This window comes from Pyxicephalus adspersus, chromosome 7 (genome assembly GCF_032062135.1).
Source record: "Pyxicephalus adspersus chromosome 7, UCB_Pads_2.0, whole genome shotgun sequence".
NCBI classification, from domain to species: domain Eukaryota; kingdom Metazoa; phylum Chordata; class Amphibia; order Anura; family Pyxicephalidae; genus Pyxicephalus; species Pyxicephalus adspersus.
The window spans coordinates 30,801,873-30,825,468 of NC_092864.1; the positions used below are offsets into that span (position 1 = coordinate 30,801,873).

General features: G+C 39.3%; 1 protein-coding gene across 3 annotated transcripts; it reads left to right on the top strand.

Moving 5' to 3' along the window:
• The first annotated feature begins 3,066 nt into the window (after positions 1 to 3,066).
• On the top strand, positions 3,067 to 21,629 carry LOC140335395 (C-X-C chemokine receptor type 2-like). 3 transcript variants are annotated; one of them, XM_072417979.1, is made up of 3 exons: positions 3,166 to 3,198; positions 15,343 to 15,403; positions 18,055 to 21,629. In XM_072417979.1, the coding sequence occupies exon 3, from the start codon at positions 18,070 to 18,072 to the stop codon at positions 19,129 to 19,131; it is 1,062 nt and encodes a 353-aa protein (XP_072274080.1). In that variant the 5' UTR covers positions 3,166 to 3,198; positions 15,343 to 15,403; positions 18,055 to 18,069; the 3' UTR covers positions 19,132 to 21,629. The 3 variants fall into 3 exon arrangements, with proteins under 3 accessions (XP_072274079.1, XP_072274080.1, XP_072274081.1); XM_072417978.1 differs by lacking the exon at positions 15,343 to 15,403 and having other exon boundaries at positions 3,067 to 3,198; XM_072417980.1 differs by lacking the exons at positions 3,166 to 3,198; positions 15,343 to 15,403 and adding an exon at positions 15,719 to 16,865.
• The last annotated feature ends 1,967 nt before the right edge of the window (positions 21,630 to 23,596 follow it).

Below are 23,596 nucleotides of genomic sequence, written 5' to 3' on the forward strand. Positions count from 1 at the left end.
CTACTTCTGTCTCTTAAAACTCCCACTACTTACCCACCAATCCATATCCCCGCTCCTATTGTGTGATACTTCCCCCTCCTCTTAGATTGTAAGCTCCTCTGGGCAGGATCCTCTCCTCCTCCAGTGTCACTGTCTGTATCTGTCTGTCATTTGCAATTTATTGTACAGAGCTGCATGCTTTTGTTGGCACTATATAAATATTGTTTATTATTATTAATATAGTAATAATAATAATAATTATCAGATCAGGCGAATGAAGGATATGTTTGTTTTGTAAAGTTGTCCAGTAAATGTTGCAGAGTCCTTGGTTGTACAGATTTATGTAGATTTAGGTGAAGGAGCAATGTGATCTCCAATAATTGCAATCTTTAGGGAATGCTTAGATGCAGGGATAAATGTCAAATGTATTGCTCTGTAAAATTAGCAAATATTTCATATTATATAGCACAGGGATCCCATTGGACATTTACTGTCCCAGAATAGCAGAAAAATCTTATAAACAAATTTTAATGAACTTTTCTGGAACAGCTGAATGTGTATGTTGTAATCCAGAAAAAAAATGTTTTTTTTTTGTTTTGTTTTTTTTTTATAAAGATGCCTTGAAGGGTTATATTTATAAAAAAAAGGAACCAGACATCCCTGCAAACACTCCCTCTTGGGAATCCTCAAGTTCCATGTGTTTTAATGCAGTAAATGAGTTCCATCGGGGAATGTTTGAGGAAATGTCTGATTCACTGTTTAATAAATAGAGCCCTAAATACCAACAGGTGAACAACTTTAAAAAGTAACAATGTAATCCATCAACTTTTACTTGCAAAACCAGCTACTTGTTGGGTGTTTGCTCTGTAATTTCAACCCAGATCCAAGAGGAGGACCCGTTCTGCTTGGTTTTTTAATTACAGTTGACATTCAACAATCCGGCAACTTCCATACCTGAGGAGTGCCGGATTTTCGAAAGTTCCTAATTTTTGAAGGTTATACTTACCTCCACACACAGGTCAGCCATCCTCCTGTCGCACCTGCGGACATCTGGCACAGTCCTGGAGAGCAGGCAGCAGGGACGTCTCATCGTGTATTTAGTGTAGCAAGCAACAGCTGTTTCTGGAGAACAGCGCCATCAGAACATAAGTTGCCAAACAGTGTATTACAATCCCTGTATTGAAAATGCGATCTGAAATTCATGCCGGAAATAAGGAAGGAAACTGAATCTGTCAGTATTAGCAAGTAAGTATTAGCAAGCCTATACAGAAGGCAATTTAGAACTTTTTGACTTAGGCAGCTGGCAGGTGAGCTCTCATTTATTTCAGTAAGTAAGGGGCCTATTGAGTAAGCTAGAGTAATTCTGATTGTTGCATTGGCACAATAGTAAGGAGTCAATTTATAGCAAGCAAATCTGTCATTCACTGAAACATTCCCAGGTGGAAAATCGATTATTGTCATTGAAACGTATGGCCTTGAAAGATTCTCCACCAGGCAATGTTACATTAAATGTCAGGTTCACTACTTTATAAATGGACCCTCAACTGTCTCTATTTAAAATCTAACCATGTGCAAAATCAAAACATATATACATGATGCAGACTGTCTATTTTTATTTCCCCCACTAGCAATTGTTGCGCCTGCTGATCCTACCACTAGATCTATATTTGCAATGCACTCCAACCCCCTGCACCCCCTGCCATTCTTTCCAACGGAGAAGGTGGAGATTCTAGGGGAATAGCCCTATTTTCTTTATCCTAAAACTGATCTGGTTACAGGGGTTGGGTTTTACCATTCATTACTGAGGGTACTTACAATAGTCAGTTTTTTTTTTATATTTGTATTCATTTTTTGAGAGGAAATAATACAATATGCAAAACAAAACAAATACTGTAAAGTAGTGCCATAGTAAATATCACAAACAATGGAATCGCTAGTTGACAAAGTTACAATCAAATATGGCTAGTGTTACAAATTATAAGATCATAAAAAAAAAAACAACAATCAGCAAACATAACAGTCAGTTTTAATTCATGTGGCTTAAAACTAGTTGCAAAAAGAAAGGGCAGAGATGCAAAATGTATAAAACAGCAATTGACACAAAAAAAAATAAGGCACAGGGTGACATTGGACATTCAACTGGTGGTGCCCCTCAGATCATGAAGCAATAAGTATTTCTGACATAAGTCATAAGCATTAAAGTATTGGTAGAGGTGGGTTAGCTGGCTCAGCATACTCAATGAAAACCCAAGTTAGGGTGCATGAGGGTAGGGCCAATGGGAAGGGGGGCAATGAGAGTAGGAAAACAAGGGGGGAATCTATAAAGGAGTAGAAGAAAAGGGAGAAGGTAAAAGGATGATGTGTCTATAAGCCTAACAAAAATTCACTGCAGACATAGAAAAGCCGGGGTGTAAGAGAGGAATCGTGGGCTTCCAGATAGACATAAATCTACTGTGCATGTGTGCCCATATGGTGACCACACTGCTTGACAATCTTACTGCAGAATGAGCAGCGTTGTCATCCCGTTACAGAAAGAAAAACAAATATAGAACAAAAACTAATAAAATTATGTAAAAGAAAACAAAAACTGCTGTGTTAATCTAAATAATAGACTGTATACAAGTATAGGGAGAGAATGAGAATTTTTACCAATAGAGACCATTTGATAAGTGAACTCCCCATCCTCCCTAAAAATGGAACTTTTAATTTTGGGTGGACCAAGGTCCTGTGACCTATCTGCAAAATTGAAATCTATATCTTTGTTTTAAATGACCCATCCTGATAACATAATGGATGGAATTAGGAAACCTTAGCACTCACTTTTACTACTGGGGTCCTTCCTTTTGGTAACCAGATAAGCTGATTGCAGATTTCTTCAGAATGATGCAATTCCTAGCCTGCTGGTTGAGGTGAGAGCCTTATGGGGTAATTAGGGTCTTTCTAAGAAGAGATAAGACCCTATGTACCCACCACATTTACAATTCCTGGAAATCTATCTGCTGATAAGGATGATGATTTGCAAGCAGTGGGCAAATCTCTCTGTGGCAAGTGATTAAAATTGCCCCAGCAAATCTGAACACGTCAAAATTGTTGAGTTTGTAGTTTTCTCCTACACTTCCCTAAATAGAAGACACGGAAGGGCAAGGAAGTTCCTCTTCCTAAGTTTGTCTTTCCAGTAGTGAGAGGAACATCTGCAGCAGCTGGACATCCTAACCCCAGGTAAGTGCCAATCCTTCCAATAATTTGAACTAAATCTGTAATGTTTAGTTATTTGTAATGTTTTTTTTTTTTTCTTTTATTTGGGGCTGGCATAAAAAACACTGAGCCAGCTCTATCAGTCTGGAAACTGCAAGAGCTTCCAACCTGCCATGAGGACCAGTATGAATGGAAATCCAAGAACCTTCCAGTTTGTGTTTAGACATCAGCAGGATAACATGCAAAATATTGCAGATAACCAATACATAGATGTAGTGAATTCTGTAGTGATTTGTTTTCTGTTTTTATATGCATTTTTGTGTGTATATGGGCACAGCACTGCATCACATGCATTGGTACACCCCAGTGCACCCCAAATGTGTCTTACCAGTGTAATACTTTGCACTGCCATGTATTGCTGTGCACTAGTCAGTTGCAGCATGCTTAACTCTTCTTTGCATTGTGGTGCATTGGGCAGACCAATACAGTGAAGGAGCTGCTCTAAAACACAATGAATATCAGCTCAAATGGCAACATACTGCAATGAAAAAAATGATGTTTCTTTATATTTAATGAATGAGCCTGTCAGCAGCATGCTTTCTGTTCTTGGGTGATAACATTCATATATTGTATTGTATCCATAAAGGAGCAGCCTGTGGCAGACGTAGCCAACAGTGTGCCCCTGTGCAGAACTGACTTGGGACCCTTCTCTGCTGAACTAAATTAGGGCCCCCATGGGGGGGCTTCCCCAGGGCTCTTTGCACACTTTTCATAGACCTCACAGTGAAGAATCCCTTCCTTATCCGGAGATTAAACTTCCTTAAACTTCCTCCTCCAATAATCTCAAAGTGAATAATTGGACAGTACCATTTATATATTTATACAGGGTGACCATATCCCCCCTTAAATGTCTGTTCTCAAGGGAGAATAGATTCAGTTCAGCTAACCTCTCCTCATAGTTGAGCTCCTCCATTCCTTTTATTAATTTAGTTGTCCTTCTCTGCACTCCCTAATTCCACAATGTCCTTTTTGTGAACTATTGCCCAAAACTGGACTGCATATTCCAGATGTGGTCTGACCAATACTTTGTACAGGGGCAGGATAATGTCTCCATCTCTGCAGTCTATTCCTCTTTTAATACAACTTATCCAATGTCTCAAGGGTTTTAATTGACCATTGATTTATCCATCAAAACATTCACAGACTAGAAAATCCAATTGTCTCAATTAGAATGCAAACATTTTTACTGCATTCTAATCCTACAGATCCTTTTTGTATGAGCGTTTCTAATCCCATGAATCCCTATTGGATGATCAGTTGGATTTTTAGTAATGGTAAATCTGAATATGGCAGATTAAAGCCTTTCTTACCTATGATTGCATTTACAATCTTAGGTACAATGTAAGCAGTTGAAATGACCTGCAAAGCGTTACATTTATGACAGTTTTAAAGGTGCCTACCAGGTGTTACAAATTGATTTATCCATGTGATTGAGGAAAAATCCTCCATGGTGTTCCCTATGATCCTGTTTAAATTATATTGTTTCTAAATTAGATAGATGAGCAACCAGTATGTCTAGAAATTTGAGATTGTTATTTATTTCAAAGTGTTTGGTGGATCAAACTATTTTTTACAGTCATTTCTTTCCTTTGATATTTCCAACTCTGCAAATCCACATGGTGAATATTCCCGGTGATTGTACTGTGCATAATTATAGCCAACAGTTTAACATTCAATCAAACCTTCTGTAATAATACTGGGAATCGGTCGGGCTGGATATATATAATAAAACTTATACTGTCCTTTTGGTTGCTGTTAGTGGTGGTCGAATAGTTCTGATTAGTGTCAAATACAACCTCAGAATTTAAGCAACCCAAATTCTAATCTGACATTGAATCTGATTTATTAGAACTCTCCAAGACTGGAAAAGATAGACTTTCATGGATGATCCAACAAAGCTGGAATTGATCTGCTATAGGATTGAAAATATTTGCCAATTAATAGGAAATGATTTTTAGGAAATCTATTGCAGGTTTGCTGGATCACTCAGCTGCATCAATGACCGTCTATCTTCTCCAGTTATGGAGAGATTTAATGAATCAGGTCCATTAATATACCTGTCATTAAAAATACCAGATCCATTTAGAATTTCCACATCTGGTCAGATTTCTTAAGTTGGAATTTTACTGTACCTACAACTTTAGTTGAAGCAAGTATAAAGATATCCTGTGCTGGCAGCATGTTGGAGAGTTAGATCTCTGTTCTCACAATTGCGCAGCCTGGGGCTTTAGCAATCCATCACCTCCCCATCCTTCCTGCACAGGGCTCCGATGAGCTGCAGGCTTGGTGTTGTGGTTCAGGTCTGCATCAAATTCCATTTGAACATCAGTCATCCAGCCAAAGCAAACAAACAAATAAAGCTGAACACTGCTGTTGTTTGTAGACTGGGTTTGGGAGCTAGGGCAATGATAGGTGCATTGTACGTTCTGCCTGTTATCGTCCACTAAATGGATTAGCCGAGCTAAACACCATGGGCCTGATTTATTAAAGCTCTCAAAGGCTGGAGAGGATATTCTTTCATCAGTAAAGCCAGGTGATCCAGCAAGCCTGGAATGGATTTTTTCAAAACCATTTTCTATTTGCTAGCAAGTGGACACAGGTTTGCTGGATCACCCAGCTTCAATGATAAATGTGTATCCTCTTCAGCCTTGGAGAGCTTTATTAAATCAGGGCCGATGTCTATGACAGGCTGAGGTTGAATTGTCTGTACATCAGGATTTGTCCCCTATTTACTGCAATGCAGTTCAGATGCAGTTATTGAATTCACCTGAAAATTGGGTTCAATTTGAGTGGACTACCAATCACCCAACCAACACTAGTCAATGGAGGGGAGGGTGTGTTGATAAAGAAACTGGGACTCCCCATATATGTTATGTGATCAGCAGCTACAAATTGTTAGCAATCTATTAAATTTGCCTTGCATTTTTCTATTGCGTTTCTTGGTTATCAAACTGCTTGCAGAAAACTAAAATGTATATGTTGCCACAGCTAATATTTTATTGGCTGATATTTATGACAGAGCAAATATTCTTTCTCGCAATGACTGTAACTAAATAGGTATTTTGTAACCATTTATTGCACATTTTAAAAATGGTTGCTTAGTTTTGAATTGCCTTTTGACCAATAGCAGGTATATTTAGTTGATAATTGCCTAGTATGGTACACAACCCAATGATCATCCAACCAGCCAATTAATTATTTGAATATAATTGCTCATTGGGAAGCAATATTCAACCTTTATTCATTTGACAGGGACATTTGTGATATATTGGTGTCACATCCAATTTCTTTTTACAATGTATTATCTGTTTGAGTGGACTTTAAAGGCACCTTTCTATCCAATCACAGACAACCCTTACATGTAAAGTAAAAATTGTATTTTTTATTTAAGTGCAACACCCAAAAGGTGCAGCACAAGAGGTGTAGTCGTAAAAAATTACCGGTATGTGCCTGCCCCACTACACCCCTGCCTATGTGCAACTGAAAAGGGAAGGAACTTCCCCCAGAGTGGCCTCATGATGCCAGAACCTGCCCACTCTGCCATCGCAAGCTGAGCCTGCAATGGGTGACTGGGTGGGTCTAGAGACACAACCTGCCCACCGCCCTGAGCCTACGATGCATATGGGAGACGCAAAGCGAGGTCCTTCTCCTGACCCCACTCGGGGGTGCACCAGCCAGAGCCGCGGACCACCAAAGAAATAGGAGTGGGCACGCATGCCCATTTCTGAAAAAAAGGGAGGGCACAGCGTTCCCGCCTGTCAAACCCCACCCCCACTATACCCGTTAAAGTCTTGATCGCCATGGGGATGCACAGAGCCTACCTTGAGATACCTACGTCATGCATCCTGGGAGGCCATCGCTGCTCCTTTTGCACATGCCCAATCTCGAACATGAGCAGAAGGGGCTTTTTTTCCTCTAAGGGGAAAGATAAGCCGATCTCACGCATGCGCAGTGAGATCGTCTCTCTTGTTCTCCCCGTTTACAGCAGGCTACGTCACCCAATCTCGCACCTGCGCAGTGCGAGATCGGGCGACGTAGCAAGAAGACAAGAAGAAGATGGAAGAGAAGTGAAGATGGTGGCTCCTGGAGCTTCTTTAGCGCCAGGATGAAGAAGAATTTTAGGAGATTGCAGACCTATTAAAGATAAGTGTGAATATTTTATTTTCACTTTAGCTCCATGTTAAACATTAACATGAGAGACATATGTTGCATCTTTTGACAAGTATACCAACAAAATGTATCCAGTGTCAACTTGCATTTCACAGAGTCTGCCTCTTCAGGAGTTCTGAGACTGTTCCATTGGCATATCTCATCCACTTAAAACCTTTGCAAAACTTTAACAGTAGTGTTTTGATGCTGTATTGTTTCCTACCGAAGCCAGATGGGCAGCACTGGTATCCCATTGCTACAAAATCAAACCAAATAGATACCTCCAGCATCTCCAAATTACAAAGCTTTTCTACATTGACAGTCTAACAGATGTTCTGCTCTCTGCCAACGCCCTAAAGCAACACAGACAGTCCTTTCTTCAGTCAATAAATTATTTCTAAGGTCTTATTAAGTGCAGGAGCTTTGGGATTCATTGCACAGTATGATCCAAGGATCACAAGGACAAGGCAATGGGCTTGATTTAACCTCCCTAGCGGTAACCCCAAGTGTGACTCCGGGTAGAAAAAAGTTGATAAAAGTGGTAACCCCGAGTCACACTCGGGGTATGTAAACCTATGGGAAGGTTAGTAAATAGAGCCTTGCCTGATCCACCGCCGCGATCTGCGTCTTCTTTCTTCTTCCTCCGGCCAGCTTCTGCACACGATGAGTCACCGGAGAGTTCCCGGTGACATTGGTGCACATGTATATTGCCAGCGGGGCGGGGCGTGAAATTCAAAATCCATTTGTATGGCATTCAATACAACATAACTGTATTGAATGCAATACATTGGATTTGTATGTGTAAAAGCAGTACATTGTTTTCAAGAACATTTATTTTACAGTATATATAATAGTATGAGTGTAATGTGTATTTTAAAAAAAAAACTTAAAAAAATTAAAACAAAATTTTTTTTTTAAATTTATAGATTTTTTAATTTATTCAATTTATTGTTTTTACATGATTTTGTGTTTCAAACTTTATTATACTCATACTATTATATTATATTGTAAAATAAATTTTCATGAAAAACAATGTACTGCTTTTAGACATATAAAACCAGAAAGAAATGAACTGCTAGGGACGTTATTAAAGCTCTCCAAGGCTGGAGAAGATACACTTCCATTGGTAAATCTGGATGATCCTGTGAACCTGGAAGGGATTTGGTCCAGGATAGAAAACATTTGCTAACAAATAGCTTTCCATTCCAGGGTTGGCTGGATCACCCAGATTCACTGATAGAAGGGTATCTTTTCTAGCCTTGGAGAGCTTTAATAAATCAGGCCTAATGTGCCTTATGACCTCTGGTCATATTGTAGACCACTGCATCACAGAAGAATAAAATTGAAAAAGAAAGCACTGCAATGCGTGTTAGCGCAACACAAACATTGCCACATGTTTAGTTTACGTGAGCCCTTGGTGTCACAGATATTTCTTATTCAGATGTGGTCACACCTTACTGTTTTAAGTAACGTATTTTGACTTCCTGTAAGGATCTGTGATTTTTGTTTTCCTGTGGGCAGATAGACTCACTGGATATGTCCTGTACTATATTCTGCAGTGGCAGGATGTAATGGCATCTGGCAGTGATAGTACATTAGATTTAAAGGCTGGCTGCCCAGATAAAGTAATGATAACCCCAAGTGTAGAAGCCACAAAAACTAAATGGAATTCAAAACTGTAAAAAAATGCTAGGGGAGGGGAAATAAGGAATAATAAAAATGATAAGGTTTAACCTAAAATTCAGCTTTACATTTTAAAATCTAATTAGGGCTAACTGCACTTTTTGCAATTTGTCACCTTAAAGAAGCTCATTATGTACAAACATTAACAAACGCAAATGCAAAACAAATCTCTGAAGAGGGGCAATCAATTAATTCATACTAAAACTACTAATTGTTCACTGTGGCCTATATACAGTATTACATTGTGGCAATGCATGGTATAGTAACACATGTTGTATGCATTGGTGATTCTGAACGGCACCTAATTAGACAATGCCCATGGACAATCCACATCATTGCATTGCCAGAGACCCCATGTGCACCTTTGGGTGAGTTTTAGTGAGTTAGACGATTCATTCTAATCAATGTCATTACAAACTCCATTGATGTGAATGAGACCTAAGGGTAAAAATTGGCCAAAAAGCTGTCTTTGGTTTTTAATGGATGTATAACAGTAATTCAGGACCTGAGAAACTGATCACTAAATCTCACAGATTACACACGGAGAATGGGGCTCTCCTTGTGTAATCATTAGAACTCCATGACAGTCAGGCAGATCAGAATTCCTAATATTTTATGAGTTGCTTTGCCTTAGTATGTTGGGGTGTCATGAATAGCAATGCAATATAGTAACATGTATGGTGTGTTGGAGCTAATGCAGTTCATGCCAATGTATATACCAATGTGGATGGGTCCCTAGAGCAATATGTGTCAAAACTTCTGGCCAAACATAAAATTGCAACTTTTCCAGAGCATTGTAGAGTGTTCCATCATACTATGCAATGGTCTTGGATTCTGTTGGACAGTGCCCAGAATCCCATGGGATTTTCAACTTTTGGCGACTTTGGTGCTGGATTTTAAAGAATAACTATACTTTTGTATAATTTACTATTACACAGTATTTTTATAGTGCTGACATGTTACGTAGTGCTGTACAAAGTCCATAGTCATGTCAATAGGTTTCCCCCAAAGGGGCTCACAATCTAATGTCCCTACCATAGTCATATGTCTTTAATACAGTGTAAGGGCAATTTGGGGGAAGAAAATATTCTAACTGCATGTTTTCAGAATGTGGGAGGAAACTCACGCAAACACAGGGAGAACCTCCAAACTCCATGCAGATAGTGTCCTGGCCGAGATTCGAACCTGGGACCCAACACTGCAAAAGCCAGAGTGCTAACCACTGAGTCACTGTGTTGCCCGATTATGTTTGAAATTATTTCCTACCCTTCTAATGTCAATATCTATGCTCCTAGGAGATCCATGCTGCACAGTTCTGAAGCATTATGCACATGCATAAAGAAATGTCATTTATTCCTAAACTGAGGTCATACAAATTATGACACAACGAGAGGTTGGGAGTAGTTGGACGCTCCTTAGGCGTGGTTAGGATCTGCCAAGCATACACAGTTTCCAGGGTCGATCTATTGGGGTTTGTATACAGAAAAGACCTGGTGATGGTCTTTTTTAAAGGATTTAAAGGACAACTATACAAATCTTTCCATCTTGACTTGACAAGTTTGGTGTACAAAGATGATTCACTTCAGTGAACTGGCCTTTTTACATTGCTCGACTAACACCTAGCAACCTCTGTATGAACACAGGTGGCCTTCCAGTGATGCCAATGGTTTTCATTGAATAGACAATCAACATATCATTTAAGGATGAATATGATTCCCCTTGACTTTTGTCTGAGCCACGAAGGCACCTAAGTTGGACTTTCGTTTTGTATAATATGGTAAAGTGATTTGCACCCATTTTGTTTGGGGGAATTTCCTTCAAGAGGAAGCAAAAAGTCATACCCAAACCTTCCTTGAGAAAGACCTTTCCTCATCCAGCTTCTGTGGTATATTTCACAAACACCTACTTCAGTTTTCAGAAGTACAGGTTCTCAGAGAAGCTCTTTGGATGGATATAGTGACAAAATAAAATGTATGTCCATGAATAACAGTATATCTGATAAGGAGAAAATTGTTATGTCCAAGTTGGGTTTTATTTAGGGGTGACCTATGGATGTGCAAACTTTGAATATTCACCAAATACTTTTATTATTATCATTTATGATTTTTTTATAGCATCCTCTTCTGTGGCTCTGTATAATGGACAATACATACAGTAGTACATTGCCCAAACAATGAGCAAAGGTACAAATGATGTACTGCTGAACCTTGCCTTGTTCAAAATTGAATGTAGAAAAAAAAGACAACATTGGTATAAAGAATGAGGAAGATATCGAGAGTGCACAACCACAAGTACCTGAATATTGCACAAAGAGGTGGAACAGAGATTAAAAAAGGCATCATTGGAACCACAAGGCTAGAGAGTAGTGTTTCTAAACCAGGGTTCCATGTAACTAGAAGGTTCCTCCATAGGTAGCTGGGGTTTCCTTAAGCAATGAGCAATTAGTCCCTCTTGGGACAGTTACCATTGACACCAATGATCTTTTGGCTATCTGTTGACATTCTCCCAATGGCCAGCAATGTAAGAAGAATTCTTCCCATTAACCACAAGGCTATTGTACCATGATTTTGGCATATCATAAATCTTAGGAAGTGTTTCTCGAGTTCCTAAAACTATTTCAAGTGTTCCTCCATGTTAAAAAGATTGGGAATGGTTGGTATAGATAGTCCTGCCCTTTCCAGCTTACGGACTAAGGAAGCTAATATAAAATTCTCATTAGTTGGGTCCCTTAAAGAAATTAATGGTTAAAGGCAGTGTTTCTCAACATTTTTAGGTTTAGGGGAACCCTTGAAATAACTTTCAGGTCTTCAGGGACCCCCTGCTATAATTACTCAATCCACAGCTCACAGTACATTAGCATGGTGGGCAGTAGGAAAATTCCCTCTTACATTGCTGGCCATTGGGAAGAATGTCACCCTTACAGCCAAAAAGATCATTGTAGGGTCACCTAAACTGACCTGAGAGGTACAAACTGCTCATTGCTCAAGGAATTTCTAACAACCTCTGGAGGAACCCTGCTTGGGAAACACTGGTGTAAAGTCAAAATCAAATTTAAAGCAAAATTATTAGCCAACCGTAAGCAAACCTCCAATTGGAGATAGATTGGACATGGTCATAATGATCAGTTAAAGAATGCACCACGCCTTATGTAAGAACTACTGATCAAGTCAAATTTGGATTGCATTCACTTACTTTTCATAGTTACATAGTTGGATTTAAAAAGTCAATTACAAGGGCAGAACATGCATTTCCAGTAATCAAGCTGTAATGTACATTTCTAGCAGGACTGCAGTGTACTTTCCAGAAGTTATTTAAATAAGTATTGAGGAAGATCACTCTCTAAAATTAGCAACTCTCACTCTCCCTCTCTAACAACCAATCTGGCTCTGAATCACTGCTACTCATCACGTAATTTAACTTCCTCAGTAGATTAACAATGGCCAGTTATGACCTTCTCCTTAAAGCTAATCTCCTGCATATTCTAACTAATCTAAACTTTAAAATAAATCTACTTATAAGATCCCATTCTCCTACCCAAATTATGTGACATGTCAGGTCCCAGGTCTTCTGGACTGCAGGGTCCTTTTTTTCCATGTCCATTTTGCTCCATTGAGCATTATTTGTCTAGCCAATGGAAAAGTTCTCACAGGGTTCATAAAAGTTCAGTACTATAGAATGTGTACCAGGTGAAATATGTGATGCCAAAATTCAGAGGGTATTTGGCATCATCAACCTCACTCTCACGTGGAAAGGTATTAAATGGCCTGGATATGGCCATGAGTAATTGTGTTGCTGCAGATTTGTGGCTCTTTATTTGGGATCCAGGCCTGGAGTGTCCTGGAAGGAATGGGAGGGCCAGGCACTCCTCACTTTTCCATGCTAGAAATTTAAGATTGCTGGAGCACCTGGCCAATAATAATAAAAGAGCACCTGTCTCTGAAACAGAGGGAAGTTTGAGCATGAGACCAGGTGGCTTAGTGGACAGGCTGAGTGTAACCTGTATGCTAAGAGAGCCCAGGAGGTCTCCCAAAGTTGAGGTCTGTTGGACCAATATAGAGCCCAATTGGGTTTCCTCATCCCTTGCAAGAGAAAAAAAAAGATTTATGTTTTGTGAACAGAAGTGGGCCGAATGCCCTGGATTGAAGTGCAATTTGAAATACCTTTTGGTAAAAAGTGTGTTGGAAGGTAATCCCTCACACATGGCGAAAGGATTTATAGCATTGGGCATGGACAGCATTGGCCAAGCACTAGTGTTAGCCTATGGAAGAGGCCATGCAAAGGTTCACATGGGCTACTGTTATCTCCTCTCTGATATTCCACCATTAAGGAGCTCTGGGCAGCCAATCCAATTTATTCTTTGCATTATGTCCCAAGGTGAAGCTCCATAGATTAGAGATTTGAAACATTTTATTTTCTGATGAGCTAATAACTGTGCTGTGAAATTTTTGTATTGTGTTTGTTAATAAAAAAAAAATGTTAGGTATTTTTTCTAAATCTTATGTAAACAGAGAAAGGTGATATGAAATGGTCTAATACCTCCTCATTATCTCTTAATCTCGCCAATGTCTGTGCTCTTGCGTGCATTGAAAACAAAAAGACTGAAACAAACAAATTGTGTTCATACCACGATGAAGAAAGCTGTTTCCAAAAAAAAATGCTGCTCCTGTCTGGTTTGAAAAAGAGAACCTGAATATTTCTCAAGGTCTCAGGGACAATGTCTTGTGACTTATGTGTACTACACCTAAGAATATAGCTGAGCTGTTTGGAAGAACTGTGCTATGTTTGGAAGAATTAGGTATTACAATGTAACACCAAAACAACATCCCAACTGTGAAGCATGGTGGAAGGTATATTGTGTATTTGTCTAACTACCTGAGGGTCTAAACCAGAGGTAGGCAAACTCCGGCATTTAGGCCAGATACGGCCCAGCCAGTATTCCAGTCTGGCCTAACGCCCCCTAGTTATTTATTTTTGGATCTGTCCTAATTGAGTTGTCGGGTTATTGTGAGTTCCCACGTTATCATCGAGTTCCCGCACAGTAACTCCAATTTCTATGCCTAAAGAGCAGAAGCAGCGCGCAGCTACCAGTCTCCGGAAGGTTGACCTCGAATGTCATGTCTTCAACCCCGAATGGACTGACAAATTATTCTTCATCCAAGGCGGCAACAAAGCCCTGTGTTTAGTGTGCAAGGACACCAACAGCACTTTTTTAAGCAGTCAAATCTCAAGGGGCATTTGGATGCCAAGCACGCGCACACGTACAGGGACTACACCGCGGATGAGCGGAAGACTGAGGCTGCTCGCTTGCAGTCACGGTTGGAAAAAACCTTTCATTGGACACCTTGTTTCTTCTGGCCTAGTGTGCCTTCTTGACCAGCTGAAATGGCCTAGTAGTCCAAAAAGTTTGCTGATCCCTGGTCTAAGCTGTCCCTTAAATTAAAATATCTATAGAGAACAATAACCCCTTCCCACCCACAGCATATATATTACCATTGTGCAGCACAATTCTCCGGTTTCTAAGAATTCCTTAATTAACTGGTTCCTATTTCGAGCTATCAAGTGACATTTTGCTGTTAATTATTAAACCTGAAAGCAGAACTGCAGAACAAAAATATAAATGCCTTAGTGTTTTGGAAACCTTTTACAGCTCATCAATCTTTTAGAGGGCACTGCCATCTCTTCTTTCTTCACTTGCTGTAGATGATCTTTAGTCATCTTGATTGGCCGGGAAGATGTAACTCCTCCAGTGGTGCATAGGAGTTTATTAATTTGGGAACATGCAGGATTGCCTTTTTGACAGATACCCAAAGTGATCAAGCAGAAAGGGGGGATTATTGCAGAAGGGACATCAATTGCCCCTTTCTGCACTAATGACCCGCCTGATCATGGATTCTTAAAAATTGCAATTTCTCCTGCAGCACCAACTTCTGCCTCTAGATGCCCTCAGTCTGATAGCCGGCATCATTTAACTAACATCCTCTGAGCCCAGGTCACCCTGCACCCACCTCCAGCCTGCAACTGGACAGTTGAAGGAAAAGCAGCACAGCAATTAGTTCCCAACATTTCAAGCAATCACAGCCAGCCAGGATCTGATAGCTGGAGGGCAAGCGTACCAAACTGCTTCCCCCAGCTTTACAGCTGCCCAGATAATTTCCATATAATAGAACCCAGCCAATGAATAAACTTTGGCTGGGGCTAACATTGTCAGTTACAATAACGGTATTTAAAAGTATTTATAGTACAAGTCATGTAAATCTTATTATATCTCATTTGCAGAGATCAGCATAGGATAAGCAGTGCTCAGCGGGTAAGCTTTGCAAATTTGCTAACAAAACCGGTAAGAAATTTTTATTTGTGATTTTAATACACTTGTCAGCCTATATTAAAAATGCTTTTATAAAAGCAGTGTACCAATAATAAACCTTATGTGAATTTAAAAAATATAAAAAGTTTGGGAATGCAAATTAGTTATGGTCAAGTTAAAACTCTTTTAATCACTTGGAAAATTGATCTGTGAATTGAAGCTGGTCAATGGGTGCACAATCACTGTAAATGATCAATAGCCTCTAGATATTATTAATTTACCTTGTTACTATTAATGCGCAGCCAGGAGTTCTCCCTAACTACAGTCAGCCAATGGGAGCTCTCCCCAATGTATGTACTGACAACTGGCATAGCTGTGTAGGTGCAACCCATTGGCTAGCAGGTGTTAGGGAGCGCTCCCTGCTGCATATGAAATGAACAAAGAATGGGTTTACTGATCAATGTTTGATGGATGTATCTATCAATTATTATTCAGAATGTCCTCATTTTAATAGATCAGCATGCAATGTAATCTTTTTATATAAATAAATTTATTGCCACGGCATGAGGAATGACAAGAATTGGCATGGCTGATAAGCATGAGGATGGAACAGGGTTAACATGGCGGATGAGCATGAGGATGGAAAAGAACTGGCATGGCTGCAAAGCCATTGGATAAAAGTAACAGAAAGATGCAATAGCCCTTTCTAAAACTGAAATCATTAGTCATTGAAAGCATTAGTCATTTTTACATCATCAGAGGGATTTGTAATGCTTATCAGCTAATTCATCCTTGTGTTTCACAACTGAAGGTTTCATCACCCATGTCAGGAAATGCATGCAATGCCTGTGGCTGTGGAGCAATGTGTTTGTGCCTTGCTCACTAGGATGAGAGTGGACCTAATGTCACGTATTTTCCATGTTAGGTGCATTGATGGTAATGTATAGGTGCAGGGCCGGATTAGGACCCTTGAAAGCCTTAAGCACTTAAAAGATTTTGGTGCCCCTATATATATGTAATTCAAAATATAACCAATAATAAACCATAAAATAAAATTGTATTTATCGAAATTAAACAAAACTTACAGTAAGATTGAAAATAATGTTTATTTTTGTATACTTACACTTTATTTATATTTGAAACGTTTTCTCCTACGTTTTAATTGCAAAGTCTTTGATCAGATCCTCAAAACTAATCTTATGTACCACATCTGCTTCTATACTAAATAGAGATAAGGCATCCAGCCTGCCTTGTTGCATAGTTTTTGGGAATTTTAAGATACTTTAACTGAGAAAATGAACGCTCAGCTGAGCAATTTGTGACACTCAATATTGTCTTGTACAATTATTTTATAAAGTTTGACTGAATCTTGTTTTTACATTTTTGTTGCACTGAACTTATGGCACACATGAAACTGCTGAAGCGCACCTGAGAAATTACTGTTGAAATCCTGTGGTCAATCAGCTTTTGACAGCACTGAGAATACCTGTCAATGGTATGATGAAGTGACATTATGTGGCACATCACTTAGAAAAGAAAATCTCTCTGCTATTTCTTTGTATATCTCTCCTCTTCTTTTCATCTCAGTTTCAAGTTTGTCAACAATTGTGTAAAAGGTGGTGATACAAAAATGTACCATGGTAAATTCAGCTATTTCCTTGGTGCCCCCTTCCCCTGATGCCCTATGCATGTGCTTATTTGCTTAATGGTTAATGCACCCCTGTATACATGTAACACGTCAAGGTGCCTATTTCCTCTTGCAGATATCACAGTTTTCCCCCTGATAGAGCCCTCATCTGCATTTCTCTCAGAGCCATCTCTCTTCAGCCATCATCCAAGGACATCTACTTCTTGGACTGAGATGTTGGCTCAAGATGAAACAATCATCTAAATCTTGCTGTCTGTGCAGTCCTTGGCTGGACAAATGTCTGACATGGTTCCAGTGCACTGAACTGAAATCCCCGAAAATTCTCAGCTATTCTCTATAAACTGTACAACAATTTCCATCTATGTATTGGAGATGAGAAGTAAAGGAGTTTTTTGTCTAAACAATAAGGGAAACGTAGGCTGACCACCCTGCTTCTCCATAGACTAAAGCAACTTTATCACCCCAAGAAGGGAAATTTGTAAATGGCAGGATGATTGGGTGAAAATAAAGGGTCTAGATCAGTTTTTCCAAACTTTGTAACATGAGGGAACCCTTGTGATAACTTTCAGGTCTTCAGGGAACTTCTTCTATAATTACTATATCCACAGATCACAGTATATTAGCATGGTGGTCAGTAAGAAGAATGCCTTTAACATTGCTAGCCAGTGCGAGGAATGTCACCCTTACAGATAGCCATAAAGATCATTGGTGTCACTTAAACTGACCTGAGAGGCAGAAACTGCTCATTGGAGAAATCTTGTCTGAGAAACACTGATCTAGACTGAGAAACATTTGCAGTCACCGTATCTAAGATCTGATATACTGCTATTTATTTCATTTTATTTAGGGGTTTTCTCTTTCTGTTCACTCTGCTTTTAAAAAGGTCAGATAAAGAATCCATTAAAGAATTCAAATGGCACATGATAATTCAAAATCCTAAATGTATATAAATTAAATGTAATAAATATTCCTATAAAGCAAATGCAAGATTATTTAAGATTTTTCATATTTCATTATTTTTTTTATCATTCTGCAGACTTGAAAGACAGACATGGCTAAATCAATAAATATAAATCCGGACTGGCTTGAAGACTATATAATAGATCCAACAATCTATTATTACCCATCTTCGGATGCAGCCCCTTGCAAGTCACCAGAGAATGTAAACAAATATATATATGTTCTGATTTATTCAATAGTTTTCCTTCTTAATATCCTTGGCAACAGCCTCGTCATTTTAGTAATTAGCTACAACAAGCTCAAGAGGTCAACCACGGATGTCTACCTCCTGAATCTGGCCATTGCCGATTTGCTGTTTGCCGTGACTCTGCCCTTTTGGGCAGCCTACAAAGCCAATGAATGGATTTTTGGGACCTTCATGTGCAGATTTGTGAGTATCCTACAGGAAGTTAACTTCTACAGTGGTATACTGCTGCTGGCCTGTATAAGCGTTGACCGATACCTGGCTATTGTCCATGCCACAGAGTCTGTGACACAAAAGAGACACTTGGTCAAGTATGTTGCCCTTGCCATCTGGGTATTTTCTATCGTTATAGCCCTTCCCACCATCTGGTTCAAGACTGTGTTTAAAAGCCCCAAAAACGGTTTGGTCTGCCATGAGAACATTGGCGGTGCAGACACAGAACAGTGGAGGATCATTTTAAGGATTGGACGTCACTTGGTAGGATTCTTCATACCTCTGCTTATCATGCTCTTTTGCTATGGCTTCACCATCAAAACTCTCTTTCAAACCAAAAACAACCAAAAACAGAGAGCCATGAGGGTCATCTTGGCAGTTGTGTTGGTCTTTCTGATTTGTTGGCTTCCCTATAACATCACTGTGATTATGGATTCATTAATGAGGACAAACTACATCAATGAGACATGTGAGTTCCGGAACAGGTTGGATGTGGCCCTCTCTGTGACGGAAATATTTGGCTACTCTCACAGCTGCATAAACCCAATTCTATACGCGTTTATTGGCCAAAAGTTCAGACAAAGCTTCCTCAGGATCTTGGTCAGCAAGGGCATCATCAGCAAGGAAATTGTATCTCACTATGGCCGGAGTTCCTCAGTCATGTCCTCTTCTGGAAACACGTCAACCACAATCTAGCAGCATGTATGTAGAATTTGGACTGTATTTCAAAGGAGTGCTCTGAAGCCATGCAGATTCTACAATCACTTATACATTCCAAAATTAGGACTGAAATGTAAACTGAAAGCTATGTTTTTTTAGAGGTAGGATTTCTTCAAAGGTTTATAGAGGTTTATAGAAAATTTTTTTTTCATTGAACCCCAACAAATTGGTTTTAGCTGAGGTTCCCCAAGACCTTAAAATTATATTAAAGGTTCCTCAAGGGTAAAAACTTTGAGAAAGAGGAAATAAACCATCCAGCCTAAGAAAATACATTTAGACAAGATGCCTCCTATCACCATTTACCTCCCTGGCGGTATTCCCGAGTGTGGCCTGGAGTTGACTTTCAGTACCAAAAGCAGTAACCCTGAGCCACACTCGGGGTAGAATTGTAAAGGGCTTACCCGGTCCCTACAAGCCTGTGGCATCGCCAGAGTCAGGAACGCAGATGCCGGGCGGGCATGCGATGTGTGAGCATGCGGTGGCAATGCGCTGGGGGGCGGGACCTTGCAGGAAATTTAAAATAAGTATTTGTAAATGTCAAATGTACTTTGCATTTTTACATTGAAACTTTAAAGAAGGTTTAATATAATGATAGAGAAGATGGGGCTTAACATTACCTTAAGTGTAAGAATGTGTACAAGTTTGTGAAAAAAAAGCATATAGTTCAGTCTGTCAATATCATTAACAAAGTTTTATTAGAAGCTGGACCTGACAGTTATTGTTCATGGATTACCATGGGCTTTCGGGTTGTGGCAGGAATTCCAGCCAGTATAAGTAAATCTGGCATCCCTTGTCTAGTGATTTACATGGATTTTTGGTTCTCAAGTACTATTTGTTCTCCTTGGTTTTGTGCAGTCTCTGCTATTAGGTTGAAGGCTTATCCAGTCTTTTGTAACACAATTAATCTTATCAAACCATCTATTCATGGGTGTACAACCAGGGTTGCCATAATACCAACCTCCTGGAGCTCTCCTCTTTCGGGTTACAGTTGGCAGCAAATTGTTTATCTGTTAATAGAATAGAAGTTTACCTCCTTGATATATGTAAACTGTTTCCTGATGAAGCAGATCCATATCCACGAAACGCGCTGAAACGAGAATATTACTGAGGGATATCCTACATTCATTGCATGTCCCATCATTTTGTAATGTAAATGTGTACTGCTATATATGCATTTTTACATGTTATAATTATGTTTTGGCAAAGTATTCACAAGTGAATTGGGATACCTGGAGGTTCTGTGTTTTTTATATTTTTCTATATCAAACTGCTGTTTTTAAACATAAATATTTCAATAAAAAATTGATTTAAATTATAGGATTAGTTTATTGTCACTTCTAAAGTCCCTATATATAGTAATTTCATTTGAATAATTTATTCCTGGGATGTGGTGACTATATATGAAAAGAAAGAGGGGATTGTCCGTATATTCTTTTTAACAATATAGATTTCAGCAGAAGTTGAACTGCAAATTGATTGCAGCTTTGCACTACTCAATGAGGCACAAATCTTTGTGGGGAAAGCTTTCCTGTCAATGCTCAATTGGTAAAAAGACCGCCCTTCCCTGATCAAAGCTCAATCATCTTTGATTCATTCAAAAAGATATATCTTTGATTTTATGTTTTTAATAAATTTAATTTCCAATCAATGAATACATTATGTGTACATGTATGTCTAGCATAAACATGATTTATTTAGCGCCAACATATTATGCAGCGCATATAGTTTAAATGGACCCATTTAGATCTTTGCACTGGGTTGATGCGCATGACTGCAACACACAGTGACATTTATATCACGCATTGTCATATTGCAGAGCCATTAAGTTTTTTTTTTTTGGAATGCTTTTCCCAACACCTTGCATTGTAGCATGCTACAAATTTTGCTGGACAGCATAACCCAATAAAGGAAGGAAAAATAATACAATTACTGCCAGGAACAATTGGAAGTAAAAGAAGAACTAAAACTGCCTGCAACTACATCATATATATGTTACACTTAATACCCTTACAATACAAGACATACAATACCTCCCTTTAGCTTCCAATGTAATGACAAGTGCATTTTACAATCTAACATTTATTGCAATAAAAACCTATTAAAAAAACAAGGATTGTTTTCAATTGCATTCTTCCCCTGCATCCAGCTCTTCATAACTGAATAAAGGAAATTAATCACTGTTTACATACATGCAGGCAATGCAGAATGTGGAAGTATAGAACACAGATCTCTGCAAAGCCCACTCTAAATCCTTTAATGTACACAACGTATTCCTTGCCACAATCATTTCAGGTAACACAAACAAGATCAAGATGTGACTTCTGATTGGATAACACATTTTACTGCACCACATTATGCTCTTTATATCATTTATTTCAAGCTATTTACAAATATTTCTGTTCAGTTATTGTTGTATTTTTATGTATCCAAAGAGTGTTTGTGTATTCATATTAAATAACAATAAAAAGAGAAAATCCGGCTTCTAGTTTGCTATAGGCATTAAACAATATATGTTTATGGTAGAATGAATCCCTTACACGTGGCATATTACTGGTATATCTGAATATTATAAGAAAGATTTAAGGGAAATGAAAAGTCACAGTCCTCATTTTCAGAATGAATAAAGAGCAGGACACTCACCATCAAATGTGTATGAGTAAAAAATGTAAAAAAGAAACGTGTTCTGTGTAGAGGCTGGTGGTGGTTTTTATTATTTCTGGCTGCACACTAGATGGCAGCAGAGTGGCTGTAATGTCAACTGTCTATAAGAAAACTCCATGTCCCATGATTCCTTGCACTGTGTATCATAGATGGGCAAGGCCACACTTGTAGTCTCAGCTCTCTACAGCACAATGGGGTGGCTACAAATGGAGACATTCTGAATGGAGCATGGATTGTAGCCACAGGCATTAGGGATATTTTGCATTCTGCAGAGGGTAGGAAGAGATTATGGGGGCTAAATGCACAACAGGAGGAAGGAAAGGATCAGTAAGACATTAATCAAATGTGATTTTTATTTTACGTTAGCCATTTACATGGCACAGAGGAGTTATGCTAGGCTGGATCACTACACAGATCTGGAGAAAACACACAAAGAACCTGAAGTTTGAAGAAAGGTGAACTGGTATTTAGATCATATTGTCTTAAGCCAGAGTTCAGGATTAGGCTGGGGACCATTACAGGCCCACTGCAGGCAGACCCTGGACATGATTTATTACAGCTCTCTACCAGACTGGAGAGAATAGACTATCATAGGAGAACCTGGGCGATCCAGCAAACCTGCAATACATTTTATAAAAATCTAGGACCAAATCCATTCCAGGTTTGCTGGATCACCTAGGTTCTCCCATGATAATCTATCTTCCCAAGCCTTGGAGTGCTTTAATAAATTAGGCACATTCTGTGCGGGTTTATTCTCTTGTTGTCTCAGAGCCCCACACAGCTGGGAACTCATTGGCTAATGCTCACTCTTTCTATTGCTGCAAATGTCCCCAAAACTCTCCATAGTGTTTACACAAATGTCAGAAATGTCCCAGAACTTGCGGTCAGTGTTTCAAATAGGGAAGGATGCCATGTGACACATACAGATTGAGAAAGAGATTTCCTGCTGCATTACCGATTAAAAGGAAATATTATTTTGATTTCTCATTTCCTATAAGTCTAGCAGCTATTTTCTGCATGCTAAGTAAAGTAAGTGTAGAACTTCCAGGTACTTGTTACTTACCTCCCAGAGAGGGTATCAAACTCCCCCTAGAAATGTTTGTGCCAGCTAAATGACCCATAGGAACAGAGCCATTTGTGCACAGGCTTTCCGAATCACCATCTTCTTATTGGACTAATGTGCTGGTTTAGAGCTGAGATGTAAATCCTGGTGTCTGTGCAAATCTTGGTTATGTTCACAATCATGGTAAAGTGATTCTGTGATGTCGATCAACCTAACTGTGTTCAACATAAGTCGTCATAAATCGCATTACATAGAAATAAGGTGCCCTCCCTGTGCCAAATACCCCTAAGGACCCTCATCAGCCAATAGAAAGCTGCCAACATTGGATTTTGAGAGCCTTTTTAGTGTTGGAAGAAGTTGAGTGTGTAGGGATTTGTGCTCCCTATACCAGAAGCATTGCCAGGCCTTGGCACCCTGGGAAATAGCCCAGGCCAAGTGCCCACCAGGTCTCCAGTCAGCAGCTATTACCTCCGATGATGTCAGAGTCAGCGTGCCACTGTTTGTGTCAGAGCAGTGTGGTTTCAAGAGAGAAAATACCATTTGGTGCAGCACACACTGAGATATCATCATGTGCTGTTCAGATCTCAGAGTTGCTCTGTTTATTAGAAGCTTAATGCCTGGTACATCAGGGCATATAGTAGGTATGGGTTTTTTTAATATCTACATTGCCACAAGCAGTAGCCAAAGTACTAGAGGACTGCAAGGGACACTTCTGGA